Raw genomic sequence first — 22074 nt, forward strand, 5'->3', positions numbered from 1 at the left:
AACTTTATAAACTTTAGGCATAATCTCCTTATATATTGTAACAGACTGATCAATGCACTGCCAGGCAACATCTCTGTAAACGTGGTCCAACACGCAGCAATAGGGGAAGCTGTGTTTTCCATGTCAGCGGTGATGTCACACAACAGTAGGTAGTGATCACATGATGTGTGTTTACTGTGATGCATGTCCATTCTGCGGCTATATATGTAAGAGTTCAGGAGGGTTCAGAGTAGTTACGAGTGGTAGTAGCAGCAGAGGCGTACAAATAAGGGGTAGTAGTAAGCTGGAGGAGTATAGCAAGTAAGTAGTAGGCTTGAGGAGTACAGAAGAGTGCAAGAAGTCAGCCTATGAAGATTTAATGTATGATTTGATGACTTTATGTGTGTTGTAGCACAGTTATATTGGAAGTGTGTGATTTAATGAGGCTTTTATAGTTTCTGTTATAAATCCGTGGAGACTAGTGCAGATAGACTGAAGAGCTTAGCGTGGAATGCTTTGTAGTGTGTAAATCGGCATAGTGTAATACTTAATTATAGTTACAACCTGTGGGTCATTAACAAATCCAATTACGTACTAATTCGAACGCTGCCTTTAGTCACCCACATGTGTGGGAATATATTGTGACGTGTCGCGCTAGCTGGACCCCTCCCCCGGAGCTGACGAGCCGAGCAGAGCCGAAGTGAGCCGAGCGGGGCCGAAGTTAGCCGAGTCCCATCATCCTGGTAGCTATGCAATGCAAGTCAACAGCGGTGACATCACCAAGGGGTACCGCGGTTGCTAGGCAGCGCGGGTAAACAGTGGTTGCGAGAGATGATGGTAGTAACAGCGGTACACAGCGTTGCTAGCACGACGGCACCAGACAACAGTGGTGCCTATTACGTGGCCGTTTTCTGTATTGTCCGAACGAGGCTACATAAGGAGCAGCGAAGGCTATTCACAGTCAGTCCTCGAGCTACCACCGAGTTAGTTCCGAGGTAGCCAGCCACAAGTCAGTTGCATTTGTGATACTGCAGATAGCAGTAATTGTGAATCTGTAATTTGGGTGATTGTAAGTGCGAATGTGAAATAAAATTCGCTATATCAAATACAGCGTGAAGTTATTTGTCGCGTTATACACCCAATACGTGACAATATAATGAAATCATATGCAGACTCTTCACTTACGTTTCCCTTACCTTAATAATTAGACACTGAACACCATTTTTCTGAGAGGAATATTAAATACGAATTCTACTGTAATAGTTCCTTTGTATGAATATTTATTCTAGAACATGCTATACTTTCTAAACATTGATACCAACTAACCATACCTCTTCTAAGTTGGCTGCCACAAAAACGAAATAAACACAGCAGAATCCAAGCTGAGTAATGCACAGGAATACATTAATAATTATCCTCACAGCTTGAGAGTATTTTCTTAGATTTGGTGGCCCAGTCTCAAATGCAGTTTCACACACTTCAGAGAAGCCCAAAGCTGGAACTTGAATCCGTTGACACAATTCATGAGAACATTTAACCTGCAAAAAAAGAAAAGAATGAAAAACTTCTGCCTTAATTAATTAACATCAATATTAACACTTGAAAGACAAATACAGCAACAAAATAACTACTATGAACATAGCAATGTGCTGATCTACCTTGAAAGGAATCCTATTGCATGTCAAAAATAATCAATAACTCAGAATTAATTTGGAGCTGAAGTAAGCCTGGGGAAATAAGCAGTAAAAGTGAAGAAGAGGAGGAGAAGAGAAAAAGAATTTCTAGACACAAATATTTTATCATCAAAGACAGTCAAGGAAATACATTCTTTAAACATAATTTTATGATTTTACGTATTTAATTTATAGACAACAAATGGCATACATCAACAATGGCTAACAATTCTCATCTTGAGCTTACCTCAAACTAAACAAAGATTAAAAAATTCTTTGATCACCCGGTACAGATAGGGTAAAATTCTTAAAAAGGGTGTCCAGATGAAAGGTATCCAAAATAAAATCATTATATCTCAGAAAGAATTTATTATACATATTAATGGTTTAGACAATTACAAAGGGAACCTATTAAAGTTTCTTTTCTGCATATATAACTTTCTCAATACATTTAAATATGTGCTACCTTGGTGGTACGACAAATATCCAGATGATACATGACCTCGTTCCACATTGCTTGAAGCATGTTTGGTGTTACCGTAGCCACAACATCCTTTATGCAGGCTTTCAAGTGTTGAAAGTCGTTGATCTTAACCTGGTAGACAATGCTCTTAACATAGTCCCACAAGAAAAAATCCACTGGGGTTAAATCTGGTGACCTAGGAGGCCAAGTGATTGATCCACCTCTACTAATTCATATCCCAGCCATCTCTCTGTCCAGGTGATTTCTAACATGGTGGAAAAAATGTGGCAACATATGTGTGTAAGCCAGGCATGAAAAAAAAAAAAAAACTTTTGAGTTTTCCTTTCCAATGACATAAACCAAATACGTGTATGACAATTAGTTTCCGAGATATAATTTTTTTATTTTGGATACATTTCATCCGGACACCCGGTACATGTAACAGATAACACAATTTAACCTGTAATGAGTATGAATAAGCTGGGAGGAATAAAGAGCTATACTACTCAAAATAATATAAAGGGAAAAATATAGGGTTGATGGGTGGATGGGCATGCAGGCACACAGGCAAGAGGATGAACGGAGAGAGTATGTTTAGTTATTCATGGACTTTATGCTACTATACTAAGTGCTGAGGCTGTAATGGCAGGCAACATGATGGCAAATGATGAATCAGGGGAAACATGGCCCTTTTTATTGTTGGATTTGAGTTCTCATGATAGTGACTACGAAAAGTACTCGTACTATCTTCTCAGATGTAATGCTGTGTAGTCTAAGTTCACCAATGTTTAGAGGAATATACTGCCAACTTCTCAAGGACTGAAGAGTACACTAAGTGGTAAGACTCCTTCTAACTTGTTACTTGCTTGGCTTACTCTGAGGCACTGAGGATGGAGGCAGTATGTTCCTCTAAAACTTCAAGACTATACAGTTTTACAACCCAGGAGATGGGATTCCTTATGACCAAGTTTGGTTTATTCATTTATTTTATGATACTTTATCATATGCTAAATTGCATAATGTCAGATGTACCATAACATGAAAGTGGACAACAAATGAGGAGGAATGTGGGTGTACACAGTTTCAGTCTATTATAAGGTATTATCTTTGCATTTACGTGGCGGGAATGAGAAAAACCATTAAAATCCTTCATCAGGATAGCCAGATAATGGTCAGAATTCATTCAAGGTACCTCCAGAACACATGTCAGATGCGTTATCATTATGCTACTCCACTTTGTACCACAGCAGAAATAATAAAAAGGTAGAAATGTAAAGTCATCCCTTTAACAGGTTGTGAGACATCAAGGCTCCCACATTTTCTAGATAATCTGCTCACAGATGGCGGTACGGTTGTCAGCCGCATGTACCTGCTGCCCTTTACTCCCAGAAAGATTCCTGATACTCATTTCTGTTAGAGGCTGAGTCAACACCAGGGCCACAGTGTGTCTGGACGGATTAGTTCAGTTTAAATTGAATTTGACGACCTCGTTGGGAAACGAAGCCGTGACCTTTTGCCTTAAAGCACAGTGCCTCAACCAACTATGCTACTGCGTGAAATGATAGTGTTATGAAAACAGATGAGAAAGAGCACTAACTAAACAATATTCTCATCCACAAACTGGTGATCTAAGTGCTGAATATCAGCCTTCTTTTCTCTGTTTTTCCTCATGAGAAATGTTAGCATTAAGATGGCTGTATTATTTAGTATGGAAAAATTAAATGAATAAATCCATAAGGAAATCACTGCAGATATAATGAAAACAAAAAACAAATTTTACAAGCCTACTACAGTTATAATGTGTAACTGAGAAATTTTAGTGCGTGGAGGGGAGGGGGGAGAGTGTGTGTGTGTGTGTGTGATCACAATTTATTAAGAGCCTCATACAAAAAACTATACATACACTCTCATGGCATGAGGGGTGTAAACTTGGATATGAATGAAGAGGCAGGTAAAATTGTTTACAAGCAGTAGATTTATTTGTAGTTTGCTTAATGATGCTTCCAGCAACTCAGATTATATAGCACTGAATGATGATAATGAATTAACGAAGTGAGGAAGATATGGAAGGAACTGGTCACGGCTTCATTCAAATTACTATCCTGGCATTTGCCTGGAGAGACTAAGGAAAGGTACAAAAAGAAAGTGTGTCTCAGTCAAGATCTGAATTGAGCTCCCCCTGAATACAAGTCAGTGGTCAACTTCCTTGGAACATTCATAGTATGCATCCTGTTGTGTGTCATTCAATAAAAATATACAAATCAGACAGTCAACACAACAAATAATTGAAACCGAAATGAACTAAATATTAGGGTATCAACATTCATTTATTTGTGCAGATATTAATGCTATATATTTTGACTTTTCCTTAGGTTTTCTCCTCGGGACAGTAGTAGAGATGAACTTCCACAGAGTAACAAGAAATAATCAACAGGGAATAAAATACAAAACCAGAACACTATGCTACATATAAAAGGATAAATGTCCCAACAAAGTTGGTTAATTTAAGGACACAGCTATGCAGACATTTGCTATGCATGGATAACAACATAATCCCTTTCTAAGAGTGAAAAACAAAGATGTCAAATCAACAACCATTTTCCTTAATGCTGTTGAGTACTGCTTGCAATTCCCTTTGCTTCTCAGACACTGTCTCAAAATGTCGTCCATTCTGTGTCATTTTCAATTTGCGAAACAAAGCAAAATCACAGAGGGCCAAGTCCAGCAAGTATGGAGGGTGGGGAACGATAACCATATTGATGTTAGTCACAAACTCTGTGGTTTTCAGGGAACCTGTCATGATGGAGGAGGCAGTTGTGGTTGCGCCAAAGTTCCTGTCTTTTTCGTTGCACATTTTCTCTTAAATGTCTCAAAACATCACAGTAAAAGTCAGATTTGACCACAGTGTTAGGAGGAACAAATTCATGGTGAACAATCCCCTTAACATTGAAAAAACAATGAGCATGCTTTTTGTTGAACTCCAGACCTGCCGCACCTTTTTACTCTTGGTGATTGTGAGCTCTTCCACTGTGATGATTGTTGCTTTGTTTCTGGATCATAACAGTAAATCCAACTTTTGTCACCTGTTATGATCCTAGAGATAGAAGTTGGGTCCTCGTTAGCCTTCTCTAATAGCTCATGACACACGTTTACACGTCACTGCTTTTGATCATTTGTCTAGAGTTGTGAACAAACTCTGCGGCAATTCAGTGCATGTTCAAATTTTCTGTCAAGATATCCTCAGAAACTTCAACAGTGTCTGCGAGCTCACAGATTATTCGGCGACGGTCTTCATTTATAAGTTCTCAAATTTTTTTTAACATTTTCTGTCATTTTGGTGGTGCTTGGACGTTCGTCATCTTCAATTGACACTCGATCGGCCTTCAAACGTGAATGCCATTCAAAAACCGCTGTCCGGCTTAAAGAATGTTCTCCAAATTCCTCATAAAGCATTTTGAATGTTTCAGTAGTGGATTTACCGAGCTTCATACAAAACTTGATGCAGAGACATTGCTCGATTTTGCCATCCATCGCGGACAAAAAGAAACAGGAAATTGAAAAAGCACTCATGTAAAAACAATGTGTGTTCACAGCACAGTGTCACGTGGCATACTGATACAATTGGTTTGCAGAAGTGTGACCTTGGCCATCCCTCTCATCTTCTTTCACCAAGGCAGTTACCACAACAACTGTCCAGGAACCTAAACAAATCTGTGTCCATTGAAAGCTCTGAACATTCATGTAACATCATACTGAACATTTTAATATTCAGTATTTTAAGGTATAACATGTATAGGGGGCATTAAACTTCAACACAAAAATTACATAATAAAATATATCTAATGTAATCATTAGCCAATGTAGAGAATGAACAATAAAGCTAACAGTGAATGTACAAAACCTGATGACCGGCCAAGGACCAAAACAAGCAGCAAGGCTTTAACTTATACTATACCTATACAAAGCGGCCTCCATAGTCTAGGGGTAATGTTCCCACCCCATGACTCAAGGTATGCGGGTTCAAACCCAGTGGAGGTCGTGGAATTTTTAAGGGCGGAAAAATTCAGGGAACAAGTCCTCTGGGAGGGACTTTAAGCCATGGGTCCCATGTCGTAGGTTTACGGCACGTAAAAGATCCTCATGTCTCTAGGAGACCTCTGAGCAAAATTAGGCAAAATGTTTCCTGCCCAAGTAGTTTCCAATGCCTCCGGTAGATGGGGAAGTTATCGGGTACCAATGCCAGTAGAGGGCCGACCTCACTGGCAGAAAGGGGAGAGTTATCAGGTACCACTGCCAGTAGAGGGCCAACCTCGCTGGCAGAAAGGGGAGATAGCAAGCACCAGTATCGGTAGGGTATGGCGGTAGTAGAAATTAAAGGGGGACGTACAACAGACTATTAGTCGCGGTGCATGGGGAAACCCACCCCCTCTATACTGAATAACTGAATACCTATACAAAAAGCTGCGATGAGAACTGACAACACAGAACATTCCAGTCACACAACAGCTGGTTTCCCAGTCAAGATTCAAACTGAGCATCTCCCAAATACACATCTAGAGCATTAGTGCTACATCAGCCTCCTTAGTGTGGGAGAGAGTGGGTGTAGATAGAAAAGGAGCACAAAAAAGAGAAGACAAAGAGGAACATAACAGGACCACCATAATTTAAGCTGATGATGATAGTGAACAGAATTTTCAGTTTATTAGTGAAATAAGTGGCAGATCTTACCAACATGTGCATGCAGTGAGTGCAGATGATGCCCATGAGTAAAGTCCCCATGGTTCCAATGACAAGTCCTGCATTTTTAAATGCATCTGGCATGGCCAGAATTCCCGTTCCTATGTTCCCCTTCAATAAATGGATCATTGTATCCAAATTCCTGAAAATGTAAGACAACAATTAAGCACATAAATACCTGATATATTTATATAGTGTACAAAAATAAATATGGAATTTATAATACAAATTACTCGATTTTGTGGTTCTACAAAAGTTTCTTTATAGAACAACTCATGAAAGTGACAAACTAACAAAGAAAGAAATCAAGTAACTAACCAACCTGACTGTGAAAAAGTCTTTCTTGAGCAGTTCACAGTTATTCAGAAAGTCAAAGAAATTCTATGCGGTTACAGAACTCATCACCAGATTTACAAACGTCTGTCACTGGGCACTATCTTCATCCAGTTCAGTTTAGGTCATACCTTATTTCTCCATCATCCATTTAAATATTATCCTCTGACCTATAAATAGGACTTCCAGGTATGTTCCCCTAGTGTTTTCCAACCAAAACTTGACATTTATTTCTTGTGTTCACCATGCATACTATATATACTTCACTGTTCTTCATTCAAACTCTGTAATTGTAAAGAGTGAAGATATAAAAATTGTGGAATTCTTCATTATGTAATTGTTTATATACTCCTGTTATATCAACTCTCTCAAAACCATAGAAAACAAAATATCCATGTGTGCTACATGCCCTACTCATTTTGTCCTTCTTCATTTAACATCCATAACTAGAATACTAACTGAGGCACTCCTTTATTATATAAGTATTTATATTGTCCTTGCACTTTCTCTCTCTTAGGCAGAAAAGAAAGCAAAATGGTTTACCTGTTATCATGTGCTCATAGTATGTTCACACTTCAGAGCTTCATTTATCATTTCTGTGCTTTGTGAATGTCACAGCTGCATACAAAGTGTTAAGAATTTTGACACATGGTCTAACTTTTACAGACATTTAACCATTATGACATTGCTGATTTCTTTCCAGTTACTCATACTAACGAATCTGCGGCCGTGTTACAGCTTCATAATGTGTATTCTTCATATAATATTATTAGAATGACAAAATCAAGGAGTATGAGATGAGCAGCACATGTACCATGTACAAGGTGGTTCAAATATGACCGGGATTGATTTGTGTGTAAACAAGCCGTACTGCGCAGCAGCTATGCGACCTTGAGAGAGTGAAGCCACAACCTCTACCCTCCTCCTGTTCGGGTCAGAAGCTGTTCAGTCCTGTCTGGGAGTTGCTATAATGATGAGTGAACAGAAGGTACCGTGGAGCGTGGAACAACGCATTGTGATCAAATTCCTCGTTGGAGAAAACGTCCCATCCGCTGAAATTCACCACAGACTCCAACAACAGTATGGGGAAGAGTCTCTCTCATGGACCCGTGTGTTTGAGTGGTGTGTAAGTGCTTCAGAGAGGGCAGAGTGCGCATGGGGAATGAACCGCATGATCGTCAGCCGCGAACATCCATCACCGAGCCAAACATTGATCGTGCAGACGCACTTATTCGTGAGAATAGGCGCATCACTATCAAGGAACTTCGAGCAATGCTGTCCATCAGTGTTGGNAGTGTGTAAGTGCTTCACAGAGGCAGAGAGTGCATGGGGAATGAACCGCATGATCGTCAGCCGCGAACATCCATCACCGAGCCAAACATTGTTCGTGCAGATGCACTTATTCGTGAGAATAGGCGCATCACTATCAAGGAACTTCGAGCAATGCTGTCCATCAGTGTTGGTAGTGTAGAAGACATTGTGAAATAGCACCTGCACTATCACAAGGTGAATGCACGGTGGGTACCACGCACTTTGACGGACGTGAACAAAATGGTGCGCATGCAAGCTGCCAGTCGTCTCCTACAGCAGTTTGAAGATGAAGGTGATGCATTTTTGAAGTCTATAGTGACCATCAATGAAACATGGGTGCACTACTTCATTCCTGAGTCCTAGCAATCATCACGCGAGTGGCAGCATACCAGTTCTCCCAAACCCAAGAGNTTATTACTCAGACCTCTTGGCAACAGACAGGAAGGAAAAGTTCCCATCCAAGCGGAAGAGAGGGGGAAAGTGGGCAGCCTTCCTTCAAGACAATGCATGCCCCATACAGCCAAAACAATGGAAACCCTCCAAAAATTGAAATGGAACCTTCTGACACATCCGCCGTACAGTCCTGATTTGGCCCCAAGTGATTTCTACCTGTTCGGAAGGCTCAAATCAGACTTGCAAGGCATAGGGTTTGTGGACGACGACGCCGTCATCCAGTCTGTTCGGGAGTGGATATGCCACCAACCACAAGCCTTTTTTGAAAAGGGCATCAGGATGCTTCCAGAACGTTGGAAAAAATGTGTTAACTCCGGAGGGGAATACGTTGAAGACTGACATGTGCAAGTAAGAGTTTGGCAATTATGGTTNAGATTGACATGTGCAAGTAAGAGCTTGGCAATTATGGTTTAGAAAAAAATCAGTCCTGGCCATATTTGAACCACCGTGTACAAGACAAGAGTAATATAAATATATAAGGCTGCGTCATAGCTCAAACGGTTAGTCACTGAATTCCCACTGCGGCGGCCCAGGTTCGATCCCGGGTCTGGTCAAGTGGGATTTATGGTGGACAAATTGGCATTGGGGCGGATTTTCTCTGAGTACTTCGGTTTTTCCCTGCCAATCTTCATTCCGCCAGGTTCTCCATCATCATAATCACCCGGGGCAGGTACAATAGGCCAATCAGTGGCCGCCATGCTAAGTGGACTCAGTTGGACTCCACCCCCACCCCCCCCACTAAGCAAATTAACAAAAAATAATAAATATATGGGTTCCATAAGTCAGAAAATTTAATGACCAGCCCCTCAAGGAGGACTTTGCCCCACAGAGTTAGTCAGTGTCACAAAACAGGTGTTTACATTCTGGCCTCACTGTGGTGATCTACATTCAGCACCAATGCAGTAAAATATCAGCTCTGTTATAACAGATAAAGTGGTGCTGAAGTAGATCTTTCTCTGAATACTTCAGTTTTTCCCTGTCATATGTCATTCCTCTCAATCATCTACCATGACCCCCTGAGGTGTGCAATAGGCCTGGCTAGTTGGCATGCTACCACAGCCTTGGTCTTTAGTTGGGGCTTCAACTCTGACCCAGTACTTGGCATACAGCAAAGAAGTTAACTTCAATTAACATTTTCATCATCATTATTGAATAAATAAAGTCAAAGTTCTCTTGGCTATTCAGTATGTGTGTGTATTATCTACACCAATCACATTTTGTGGTGTGAATGAATTTTGTTTTCTGTTTGTTGCTTTGTGGTTATATAAACAAGTGTAGTCAAACCCCTGCATGACTTCTGACGCAATACAGCAGATTCATATCTAATTATAACTCTTATCCTATCCTTAATAAACTTAGTTGGCAACTTTTTATCTTAATATATAGACATGTCATTCTTCTTTATAAGGGCAGATCAGTAACAAGTAATACTGGATGAAATGAACAACAAACTTATATAAAAATGGAGTCTGATATCACAACATCATGAACACTGGGTCCCAACAAACATTAACATTACAGTATTATGTATATATCATGAACACAGAGAAAAATTTTGGGGATAAATTCATTTATGCATTAAAATGTACCACAACTGCAATAACTTAATGTGTCTCCTAACTATATTATTCACCCCAGTTTGAAATGCTGAAATGAATAAAAGAAATTCACAGATTACTTGTATAAAGTTTATTGAATAACTTTCAAATATAGTAATCAGTTTTAAACAATTAAACATGTTTAGAAATCTTTCACTGAATTTTGCTTCGTGTGTGCATTCAAACATGCACATGTATAAAATAAATTCCGAGCCAGAATAGCTCAGTCGGTATACTGATAGGCTATGCGCTGGATGGATAGCGTTCGATTCCTGGACGGAGCAAGACTTTTCTCTTCTCCGTAACATACAGAGCAGCTCTGGGACCCATCCAGCCTCCTATACAATGGGTATCATTGACAGCTGGGGCGTGAAGCTGACTACAGACCTCCGTTGAGCACTGAGGTAAAGAATGGTGGAGCTATACCTTCATTCCCTCATATGTCTTCATGACATGGTGCTTAATTAATTAAGCACAGGGGCAACTTTACCTTTTACCTTTATGTATATCTAAATAAATATAATGCACAGTCATTATTTCTGGAGATATCATTATTTGTAGAAAGAAGAGACGTGAAAACATGGTATAGGATGTGGTTGTAGTTATTACACAGAACGCATTATTAATTAAGATCTAAAAGTCTGTGACAATGGTATATTAATACGAATATTATGTTTCTGGACATTAAATAAAAACAGTATGCTGGATAATGTCTAGAAACATAAATTTATATTATAAACTGCTTAAAAATATGGTAATTTTCCATAAAAAAGAAGTGGTCTTTCCAGACAGAGATTCTGGAATACATTAACGAAATTAAATGTGTGCCTATGGCCATCTGCATGTCCAAATAACATATCTAACCCAATCACATCTGTAACCATAAAAATGGAACAACTAGATTTCTGAAAATTTTCGTCCATTCATTCAAGAATGAATAATAATAAACATGCCAAATATTTAGTAGAATTATTATTGTCAAATATCATCATCAGAAACTTTCATATTCAGGGATAATATTTCCTTTACCTAATCTCTGGTATAAATATAAAATTAATATGATTATAATCATAATTGATAATTATCAATGAAAACTTTGTAAACAACTGTTGCAAGAATAATGTTTCTATAACAATGTCTGCAAATTATGTATTGTAAATATCTAAGAGAAGTGCAAAACATTCCTTGGAATTTGAGGGATAAGTGTCCCAGAATTGTATCATGGAAAATTCATAAAAAGTATATAATTATGGTAGGGATTCTCCAATTGTTTCTTTTTAAAAATGTTATGTCTCTAGCATTTTCCAAGTGAATGACTCAGAATTTCAATTTAGTCAACATGTTTCATTTTCCAACAGAAAATAACACGTGAAACATTCAATAAAATTATAATTCTGTAGTGTAAGGCAAGTTCAATGTTATTCACGTAACCGAGAAATTCCATTGTCTTATGGAATCTGAAAATTCATAACTCTGTTTACAAAACCTTGCCACTGGACACAAATCATAAGCCAGTACATTGTACTTCATAACTTCATGTATATTTCTTTTGAAATTCAATACAATATTAGCCTCAAAATGATACCCAAAGTCTTTCAGTTCCTTTCTTTCCCTCAAGTTCTCCAACCAAACTTCTATATAGAAATCTTCTATTCCATACAACACATCATTTCCCCCCCCCCCTTACATTCTTATTAATTTAATCAATTTATCATTAGATAATAAATAAAAACAGTTATTTTTAGTTATTATTATTATTTTTGTATTTCATAAGAAAAGGTTGCAGCACGAAGCATTATTGCATGCTTCTCTAAAGAAAGCCTTGTGTGTACTTTAAATATACAGTCTAAGATAAAGTTGTGGTTAAATTTCAAACACAGGAGCACTTACGAGGTAGGATGTTCAAGCTCTCGGTTGAGAATCGGATTATATGCGCTATCTCCTGCACTGTGCCCATAGGATGGCTTCATGTCCACCATACCACCAGACTCCAGAGGACCTGGAAGGTGAACTATCATGCTATCTGGTGATGTTCGGACATCAGGCCTTGGGATCGACCCTTTATCATACGTGTCATTAAGAGGTTCTGCACTGCTGAGAAGCAATGGTTGTCTTTCTTCTTTCTTCATTTTCGTCAATTTTGCTGTCGCTGTTATACCTGAATTTAGCTGTAATGAAGTAAATTAATAATATTTAAAATTCTGTTTCACTGAATAACAAATGATAGTTCTGAATGAATATGAAAAACATGCCAGGACTTTCTCCTGAAGGTTTGCGCTCACTTCAGAGACTCTGGAACTATTCTAACTATAGATATATGAACCCTACAGCACAATTGTGGTACAATGCCAAGGCTGGAAGCAATATTCTCGAATAAGGAACACTGTTATTTCATCAGAGGATGTCCCCGGTTGTTGAAGAGCTTAGGTGTTTTAACGAAAAACAGAAGTGCTTCAAGTTACACACGATTATCTTGCTTAGCAACCCTGAATCGGTTGAAATAGATGATACATCTATCAGCCTATAGCTGTAGCATTTGCAGCGTGGACATCTATTAACTTTGGCGAGGTGAGGAAATATATATGTATATTTATACGCACACAGATATGACCTAAGAAACTAAAAAGATGTTCTCAAGTAACCTAAGTATCTATGAATGATTCAACTTTGCAAAATTGTACATGAGTACACAGGATTTCATTTTGACGAGAGGGAAGCGTTTTCAAAAAATCCAACACAAACTATACTTTATTGTGAGGTTTGGGGTTCACAATGAACATTACTGCCTTCTTGGATGTGACAATGTGTAGTATGATAGATGTCTGAAGACTTTCAGAGGAACATGCTGCCTCCGTCTTCAGGTTGAAGGGTACTTACTCTTTACACTTCTTTTTTACACTTTACACAGTAATACACCAATTCACAAATCAAAAATGCTAATATAAATTTTGGTTCCTTCATGATGAAAACATTCTTTTCTAACTAATTCGATTATAAAAAATTATTTCCTCTCACACATCTGGGTAGGACGCAGTTGAACCCATGACCCCATCCCTTTTATATGTAGATAACCCTTTCCCCATCTCCAATTGACCTGACATATGGTGGAAGCTTCTGCAGAATGTATGCTGCTTACAAGGTCAGCTGCTAGTCATGTCCTCATGTTATTTAACGGCATCTACATTTGAAACAGAGTTGGTAAATAATCTAAATTTCATATATACACATATATATAGGAATCAGGTTAGCAGTCACACAGCAAATATACCCGCTTTTAATATTTTATAATTATACTTCTTATTCCTGCTGTTTTGGTCATGCAAGAGCATTATCAGGCAGTTAATATAGGAATACGTTTACTTATTGAACTGCTGGAGACTGCGCCATAGCTCAAGCGGTTAGCTGCTGGCTTCCCACCGCGGTGACCTGGGTTCGATGCCAGGTCTGGTCAAGTGGGATTTGTGGTGGACAAAGTGGCGCTGGGGCAGGTTTTCTCCGATTTCTTCGGTTTCCCCTGCCAGTCTTCATTCCACCAACTGCTCCACAACCACCCTCACCTATCATCTGGGGCTGATACACTAGGCCAGAAGTGGCCGCAGTACAAGGGACTTAGTCCCATCCCACTAGCAATAAAAAATAATACTGAACTACCGATATGGATCCATACCAGTGCAACTTGTCATATTATATAACAACAGAAAATATGCCTCAAGTTGGTATTACAATTAAAATAAGATAAAAGTTAGTTACTTACTTACACATGGAGCTGAGCCCTTCTGGAGGAACCACCAATTCTGCAGCTACTCAAGAATTTCCCAACATTTTATGGAACCCGAAGGTTCATTACCATGTTCACAAGAGCCCTCCACTGGTCCCTATCCTCAGCCAGATCAATCCAATCCATACCATCCCATCCTATCTCTCTAAGATCCATTTTAATATTGTCCACCCACCTGTGCCTTGGTCTTCCCAGTGGTCTCTTTCCTTCTGGCTTTCCCACCAATATACTATACGCATATAAAAAATGAAATACATATCATTCTCAAGATATATTAGGTGACATAAGTCTTGAATATTCAGTCATTCATCAGTAATCTGTCAGATGACAGGTCCACAGTCTTTTCCAAAACAGTTCCTCCACTTAATGCGATCTCAAGCTTTCTCCTTCAAATAAAAATATCCTCTTCTGTCGCCAAAGTCATCCACCACCTTCTTACGTCTTCTTCCTCATCTTCTGGTCACTTCTATCTGCCCCTCCAGTTTGTTTTGTCTCCAGAGGAAACCTCTCGCATACATGGTATCTCTGTTTTTGGAAAGAGACTATCCAGGAAAAGTGGTAATGTGGAAGTTTTTCCATTTGCTTTCCACATTGCAGTACAACAGCCATTCAAACCACTCTGGTCATGCCTGTTGCTATACAAACTTGAACCATCTCGAGCATCATTTGCTCTGTGCTTCAAGTCGCTGCTGATGACGATATTTCCGTCATCAGTTTTTGGTTTTTAGTGTCTCTCTTCGTCTGATGCCTACCCTTTGACCTGTCCAGCAAGGGAGGCCCTGCCAGTAGCTACACTATTGCTGGTATAGCTCTCAGGGTACTTGGCATACTTAGACCCCTCACCACGATAAGGTGAAGACACCAACGAGGGGGTCTTGAATATATTACGGAAATATTAAAAATACTTAAAATTTTCTGTTAGTATATAATATGACACGTTGCACTGGTATGGATCCATATCGGTAGTTCAATAACTAAACGTATTCCTATATTAACTGCCTGATGATGCTCTTGTACGACCGAAACATGTAGCAGGAATAAAAAGTATAATTTTAAAATATTAAAAGTGAGTATATTTGTTGTGTGACGGCTAACCTAATTCCTATATATATATATATATATATATATATATATATCTGTGTGTGCGTGCGCGTGCGTGCGTGTGTGTCTGAAATACACAACAGGATGTGATCAATGAAGATAATCTAAAATTCGATCATTTCCTAGGAGTGTGAGCCACAATAGCTCAGTCAGTGAAGTGTCTGGCTATAAGCTGGATGGGTAGGATTTAATTCTTGGCAGGAGCATTGGAAAAATCTCCTAGTTACATCCAGACCTAGAAAAAACAGACATCCAACTATGATTCTATCCTACACACAGCAGTGCAGAAGCTCTTCTCTACCCAGCATAGTTTTAATATATGTGGAGCACTGTTTACATTCCAATTGAGTACTTCACACATATAGAAGCAGAAATTATTTAGCTTCTCAGTTAACTAAGTAATTTGTGTTTCTAAATGTGATGAACATAAAAATTTTCTAATCACTGAGGTTTCCATGTTGGTGACTATTCAGACTGTGGTCTTCTGGACTTGACACTGTTAAGTGGATACTAATGCCTCGAAGGAACATGCTGCCTCCATCTTCAGGATCAAATTATTCGGTGTTAGGAATCAGTTGGGTTATTAAGGCTATTTTCCTTTTCATATTCTAGTTGGTCTAGGCCACTTCCTGTCTCCTCTCCCCCTCCCGCAGATCTAAGTGACCACCTTCCTTGTAACCTGCCTCTACAACCAAACAGATCCCTCACCCTACACACTCTATTGGAGTCAGGATAGCTCAGGTGATATAGCTATGGGCTTGACGGCTAGAGTTCGATTCCGAGCATGGAAGATTCTTCTCTTCTCCGCAGCATTCATAACGGCTCTGGTGTTCACCCAGCCTAATGTCCAATGGTAACCGGGGACGATTTCCCCGGGAGTAAATCGGACGGGTCGTGAAGCTGACCACTCATCTCCATCTACTGCCGAGGTCATGAATGGAGGAGCTATACCTCCACTCACCTCTTCGTGACAAAATGCTTAATTAATTAATTAATTAATTAAACACAGGGGCAACTTTATCTTTTTATACACTGTGGCTCTGACAATATAGACAAACGTTCCACCAAAACACTGGTACTCATGAACAAGAGTACCTGAAGTCACAACCTAGGGACCACAATCTGAACGGTAAGGTTCCACCGAAATGGTGAAATTTTTTAACACATCGCCAAAAAACGATAAACAAGACTCTGCAATTAGAATGAACGATTACAAAAACTTCATATCTAAAAACATAACTTCTCCGCATAGCAATGTATGCTATTTTATAATACAAAGAATGTATTAAAAGTACAAACTTGACTGTGTGGAAAACCATGCAACAGAAATTACATGCAGGCATAGTCATATAAAAAACACACACATCAAATTTTTAGACTCAGGTTATTTTAGTTAGTACAAAAATAAACAGTTATAATATAAACAAATATCTACAATATTCTATGGTCTATTAAATTCTTTGTTTACATTACAGCTAATAAAAAGCTCTTGTACATAATATGGTTTCTAGTTACACGCACAAAATATTGGTTGCTGTAAGTTTATTTAATGGCGTTCGTCAACTTCAAATCGTCAAATGTGAAATGATGAGTCGGAAAGGATACTGAAGGTAACATCTGCCGCTCTTTCAGCTTCTATCCAGGCATTTTCTTGAGGTGACTAAGTAAAACCTCAGTCAGGATATCAGGTCAACTGACCATACAGGTTTGTCCAGAGGGAAAGCGTTACACTCGTATCTGAGGGGTGCTCGGTTCGAATCTGGGCCGGAAATCGGTCCATCCTGAAGTGGTTTTCCCCACTACTTCCAGGCAAATGCCAAGGCAGTACCTCAATAAGGTCAGGGCCTATTCCTTCGAAACTATTCGTCATTCATCACTAGTCATTCTACCACTGAATACAATCTTGATACTGAAAACGTTGTTAAATAACCCATGACAAAATCAGTTCTTCTGACAGATTCGAACTATGACCTGAATACTGACGCATAAGACCACTGCTAGGCAACGGCTCGGTAAACACATTCCCGAAGTTACGCTCTCAACAACAGAAGGACATCCGTTTCAGGGCAAAGGGTTGCTAAACATGTTTCCGCAGCAACGCACAATTACACAATAATAGAGGAACTCCTGAAGGTGCTGATCTCTATTAGGTTCTTCCCGAAGTTGTAAAGGGAGGACATATGAGAAAGCTCAATCAGCTCAGAAGTTCAGAAGCTGTAAGAGAACTGAGACATGAGGACAAGAATTGAGCGAGTTCTCGGCAGTAGATTGACTGTGAGTTATTGTTAACTGATGGTGATTAGGAGAGATTGTATTGTACAAGAAAATGTCAATAAATCCAATCCAGAACCAGTTATTATTAGTCACCCAAGCCCGGACACGTGATAATGACACATAAGTGGTAACCACAATGAGATGATGTGTGCGCAATTGAATAACTTACATGGGGCCATGAAAACTAACATTACAAACATTAACAAACCGTATCTGGAATGTCGTAACTAAATCTACTGTATTCATCACCTTGCTTGTAAGAAGAGATGAGCTGTGTTGTGTTAGGGTGGTCATAAATCAGCTGATATGTGCAAGCAACACTTTCCGCGTATTTTGGGTTATTATTCGTGATTTCCAGGAAGCGCATAAAATAACATAAAATGACTGTCTGTCTGTCCACGTATTTCAACTCTGAAACCACTCAACGGAATTTGATACTGAGGGTGTCCACGCCATTCTCGCAAATTTAATTTAAGTCCCAACAGGCTGATTGTTTCTGTTTATTTACGGGTTGCTTAACGATATTATCAGTATCTCAGACGAGACAGCACCAAACGGTAAGTAAGTAAAGTAAAGCTATCCCTGTAACAGGCCGTGAAGGCCCATAGGGTTGTGAGACGTTGAGGGTCCCACATTATCTAGACAATCGGTTCACAGATGGCGGTAAGGTTGTCAGCCTTACGCGCCGGCCGCGCTTTACTCCCCAGGAAAATTAATTAATTTCTGGCACTCATTTCTGTTAGAGGCTGAGTCGACCCCAGGGCCATAGTGCGGCCGGAAGGATTAGGTAAACTAAAAAAAAAAAATCGAATGACCTCATCGGGACTTGAACCCGCAACCTTCTGGCTTGTAGTACAGTGCCTCAACCAACTACGCTATAGCGAGTATAAGTAAACATTAAAACCAAAGACTTAAGATTATGGACTCATGGGTTAACACACTATGTAGTTTTGTTGGTGGGTACCAACGTTTCGGCATAACCTGCTGCCTCAATTTTCGCTACCAAGGGCTACCAAGACCACATTCTTAATTTTAAGCACCACGAAAGCCTCGGATCTCACGAAGACACAGATTAATGTAAAACAGTAAGAAACGCATTTTCAAAATGTGTATACGTATTCCAAAACTGGAGTTTGTAATGAAGGGAATGGGCACGTTGTGGGACTCGAGCAAGAGCCGTACAAAACAGCAAACAGAAGCGATAATATAATTTCAAAGAGACTGTAATTCTGATTAGTAACAAACTGCATGACCAGCGATAACATTTCGTTGCGATCGTCAAAGAAAATTATGCCTTTATTAGTAAGAATATGATAACCCCATAAATATTTAGAAGTAAAGGTTAAGCCCTGCCTACCAAGTGGAATTTTTACCAAAAGATAAAGTCTTTATGGTTATTATAAACGTTCAAATGTTTCCTTTCGACTTATTTCACATTACACGAAATGGACCTTCATTACTGGACGTGGCAACTGACGCAACTAATGACAGAAATAAGTATAATAATTATCTTCATTATCAATGTCATAGAGTATTTGTACAGTTCAGCAGCTAACAGAATAACTCAAACGTTCACAAAGGGAGTTAAGGGCAGAACTCATAAAGCCTTTCCTACTCCATAAAGTTACAACATACAAATCTTCTGTTGTTTTATGTTCAATTAGGATAATGCATGTTTACAATGCTGCATTTAAAAATGCAATTTACCTGATAGGTTAGCGAATTTAACTTATGAGCAGACGATCACGTGATCGAATCCCATTTGAGTCAGCAATTCTTTTTGTCTGTAATTTAAATGTATTATAGTGTACAGTATTATTATTATTTCTGGGAAGATCGTATTACTTAAGTACAGTTTTGTCGACAATAAGCGTGTTAAATATAATCTCATGCAAGCTGAGTTACTCACTGTCAAGAAATTCCGTTTTCTTTCCATTCAGGGTCTGAACACTTTCGCCTACCAGGCCAGAAAGAAAGAGAAATTTGAGAACATGACGAAGGAAGAAAAGAAAGGCAGAAAAAGAAGAAATGGAAGGAAAATAAAATGATGAAATAGAAGAATGGAGAAGGGGAAGATAAAGTAATAGGAAAAGAAAAGTACTAGAAAAAATAAGGAAGGAGAACGAAGAGGATGAATAAGACCAGGAGGAAAAAGGAGCCGGAGAATGAAGAGAAAGAGAAACAAGGGAGAACAGAAACAGCAGGATAAAACAAGAGGAAGAAGGTGGTGAAGAAGTAATTAAGAAAACATACTCATTTTCTGTGCGGTCTCCATATTTGATGACGTCAGTTTCAGAAAGTTGAGAAACCTGAAGATTCACCATTAACGTGTTCACACAGACCCATCACTGGACCTACACCAGTTCAGACCCCACTCTCACAATTTTTGTCTACTATTTACGCCTAGGTCTCCCAAGTGGCCTTTCGCTTGATTATTTTTGTAGGCATTTTTCACTTCCCTCCCTAAAAAAAATATAAAACTATCCCTGTAACATGCCGTGGAGCAACATAGGGTTTGTGAGACGTCGAGGCTCCCACATTTTATACAAAACGGGTTCACAGATGACAGTAAGGCTGTCAGCCTTACGCGCCGGCCGCCATTTACCCCTAGGAAGATTCCTGGTATTCATTTCTGTTAGAGGCTGAGTCGACCCCAGGGTCACAGTGCGGCTGGATGGATTAGGACAATCGAAAAATCCACTGGCATCGGGAATTGAACTCGCGACCTTCCGGCTTGTAGCATAATGTCTCAACCAACTACGCTAACGCGTGCCCACCATTTCCCTCCATAATATAATTTTACTCTTATTATTTACATTGAACCAGTTTTTTTTCTCTTTTTTTTTTGTCGGGGAATTTCTTTCGGCATTACACTCATGTTCGGCCCAACATATTCCCCATCGACTCAACCATTCTAGCAATATTAAGCAAAGAGCATTACGCAATTTTCTCCTCTTATTTCCCGTTTCCTATGGAGCTGGGGTAGCTCAGCTGATACAGTGACGGGCTACGAGCTGGAGTCCGGAGTTCCATTCCTGAGACAGATAAGAGATTTTACCTTATCCACAGCATTCAGATCAGCTCTGGGGACCACCCAGCCTCCTACCCAAGGTGTACGGCGGGCTATTTCCCCGGAGTAAAGCGGCCGGGGTATGAAGCTCAACACTCACCTCTATCTAATGCTGAGGTCAAGACTGGTGTAGCTATACCCCCACCTCCACATATGCCTACGTGTCGTAGCGCTTAATTAACTCAGCACAGGTACACTTTACATTTACCCTTATTTCTTGTTTCTTACAATGTTGAATCCAAATATTCTCTTCAGCACTTTTTTTTTTCTAAAAAAAAACATATTTTCCTCTCTTTAAAATCAGGAACAAAGTTTCACACTCATATAAAACAGAAGACAAAACTAAAGTTTCATATAGTTATTTTTTAGATTTTTTGATAGGGAAGAGGAAAATAAATGATTCTGAACTGAATGACGAACATTTACTGACTTAATCTGCTTTTAATACCACGATCTTTTGTCCTGTTACTACTGTTTTCAGAGAGATGTAAAATTTTCCATTACCACAGTTCCGCATTGGCTAACGTCCCATAATGCGTCTGACCTTTGAGAACTTCTCTAGACTAGTCAGTGGACAAAGAAATAGATGTAGGCCACTAGTATGTGGAAATACTCCAAACTTCTCTTTTTCTCTGCCTTCCACGTGATTCTAGAATGCTGACTAACAGACTGCGCACCTAAAAATCGATTTGTATCACTTAACTTTGATCAAGTTCCGCGTACCAGTTTCTAAATGGAATATCTGACTCTACGTCACACAATCGGTTATTAACTAGCTCCGCCGAGCTGGTTCCTTCCAGAGAAGCCAGTGGAACGGCTTGAGTGGCACCCCGTTCAATACATGACATCTTCCTAAAACGTGGAAACGCACGTCTGCCACATGTGGAAAATAGGGCACTCTCAATAAATGGCGCGCGGAGTAATACGCTCGTTTGTAGTAGCTCTACACACGCACTCTTTTAAGGGCGAGGGTACATAAAGGAAAGTGGCAACCGCAACGCAACCGCAATTTCCTGAGAACTGTTATCAGCCTGAGTTGAACCCATGTTACTGAATGGAGCAGCACAAATTGAGGAAACGGCCACGTAACTCGCGGAAAGACTGAGAAACTCAACTTCCTGGCAACGGAGCATGCCAGTCTTCTCACAACTGCGTTGCGGCGTGGTTTCCTAGTGTCAGCTGTTTTATAACACGCTTCAGTGATTCATTTGTTTCTTCTGATGTCACGAAAAGTTGATGAAGCCGCTAATTTTGTTTTTGCGTAGTCAATTGAGCAAGAGCACGGTGTGTGCGTGTGTGTGTAT

General features: G+C 39.5%; 1 protein-coding gene across 8 annotated transcripts in view; it reads right to left on the reverse strand.

Moving 5' to 3' along the window:
• LOC111862074 (proton-coupled amino acid transporter 4) overlaps window positions 1-22074 on the reverse strand; it is a 66901-nt gene that overhangs the window by 8891 nt on the left and 35936 nt on the right. For 7 of the 8 annotated variants that reach the window (XM_023847158.2, XM_023847154.2, XM_023847157.2 and 4 more), the window contains 3 exons: window positions 12438-12715; window positions 6844-6994; window positions 1311-1517 (listed from right to left, as the gene is read on the reverse strand). In XM_023847158.2, coding sequence (XP_023702926.1) covers window positions 1311-1517; window positions 6844-6994; window positions 12438-12676 — 597 coding nt within the window. In that variant the 5' untranslated portion in view covers window positions 12677-12715. Of the gene's footprint in view, window positions 1-1310; window positions 1518-6843; window positions 6995-7316; window positions 7470-12437; window positions 12716-22074 lie in introns of those variants that run through there. The other variant, XM_023847163.2, reaches the window with a different exon arrangement.

This window comes from Cryptotermes secundus, unplaced genomic scaffold, assembly GCF_002891405.2.
Source record: "Cryptotermes secundus unplaced genomic scaffold, Csec_1.0 scaffold400, whole genome shotgun sequence".
NCBI classification, from domain to species: domain Eukaryota; kingdom Metazoa; phylum Arthropoda; class Insecta; order Blattodea; family Kalotermitidae; genus Cryptotermes; species Cryptotermes secundus.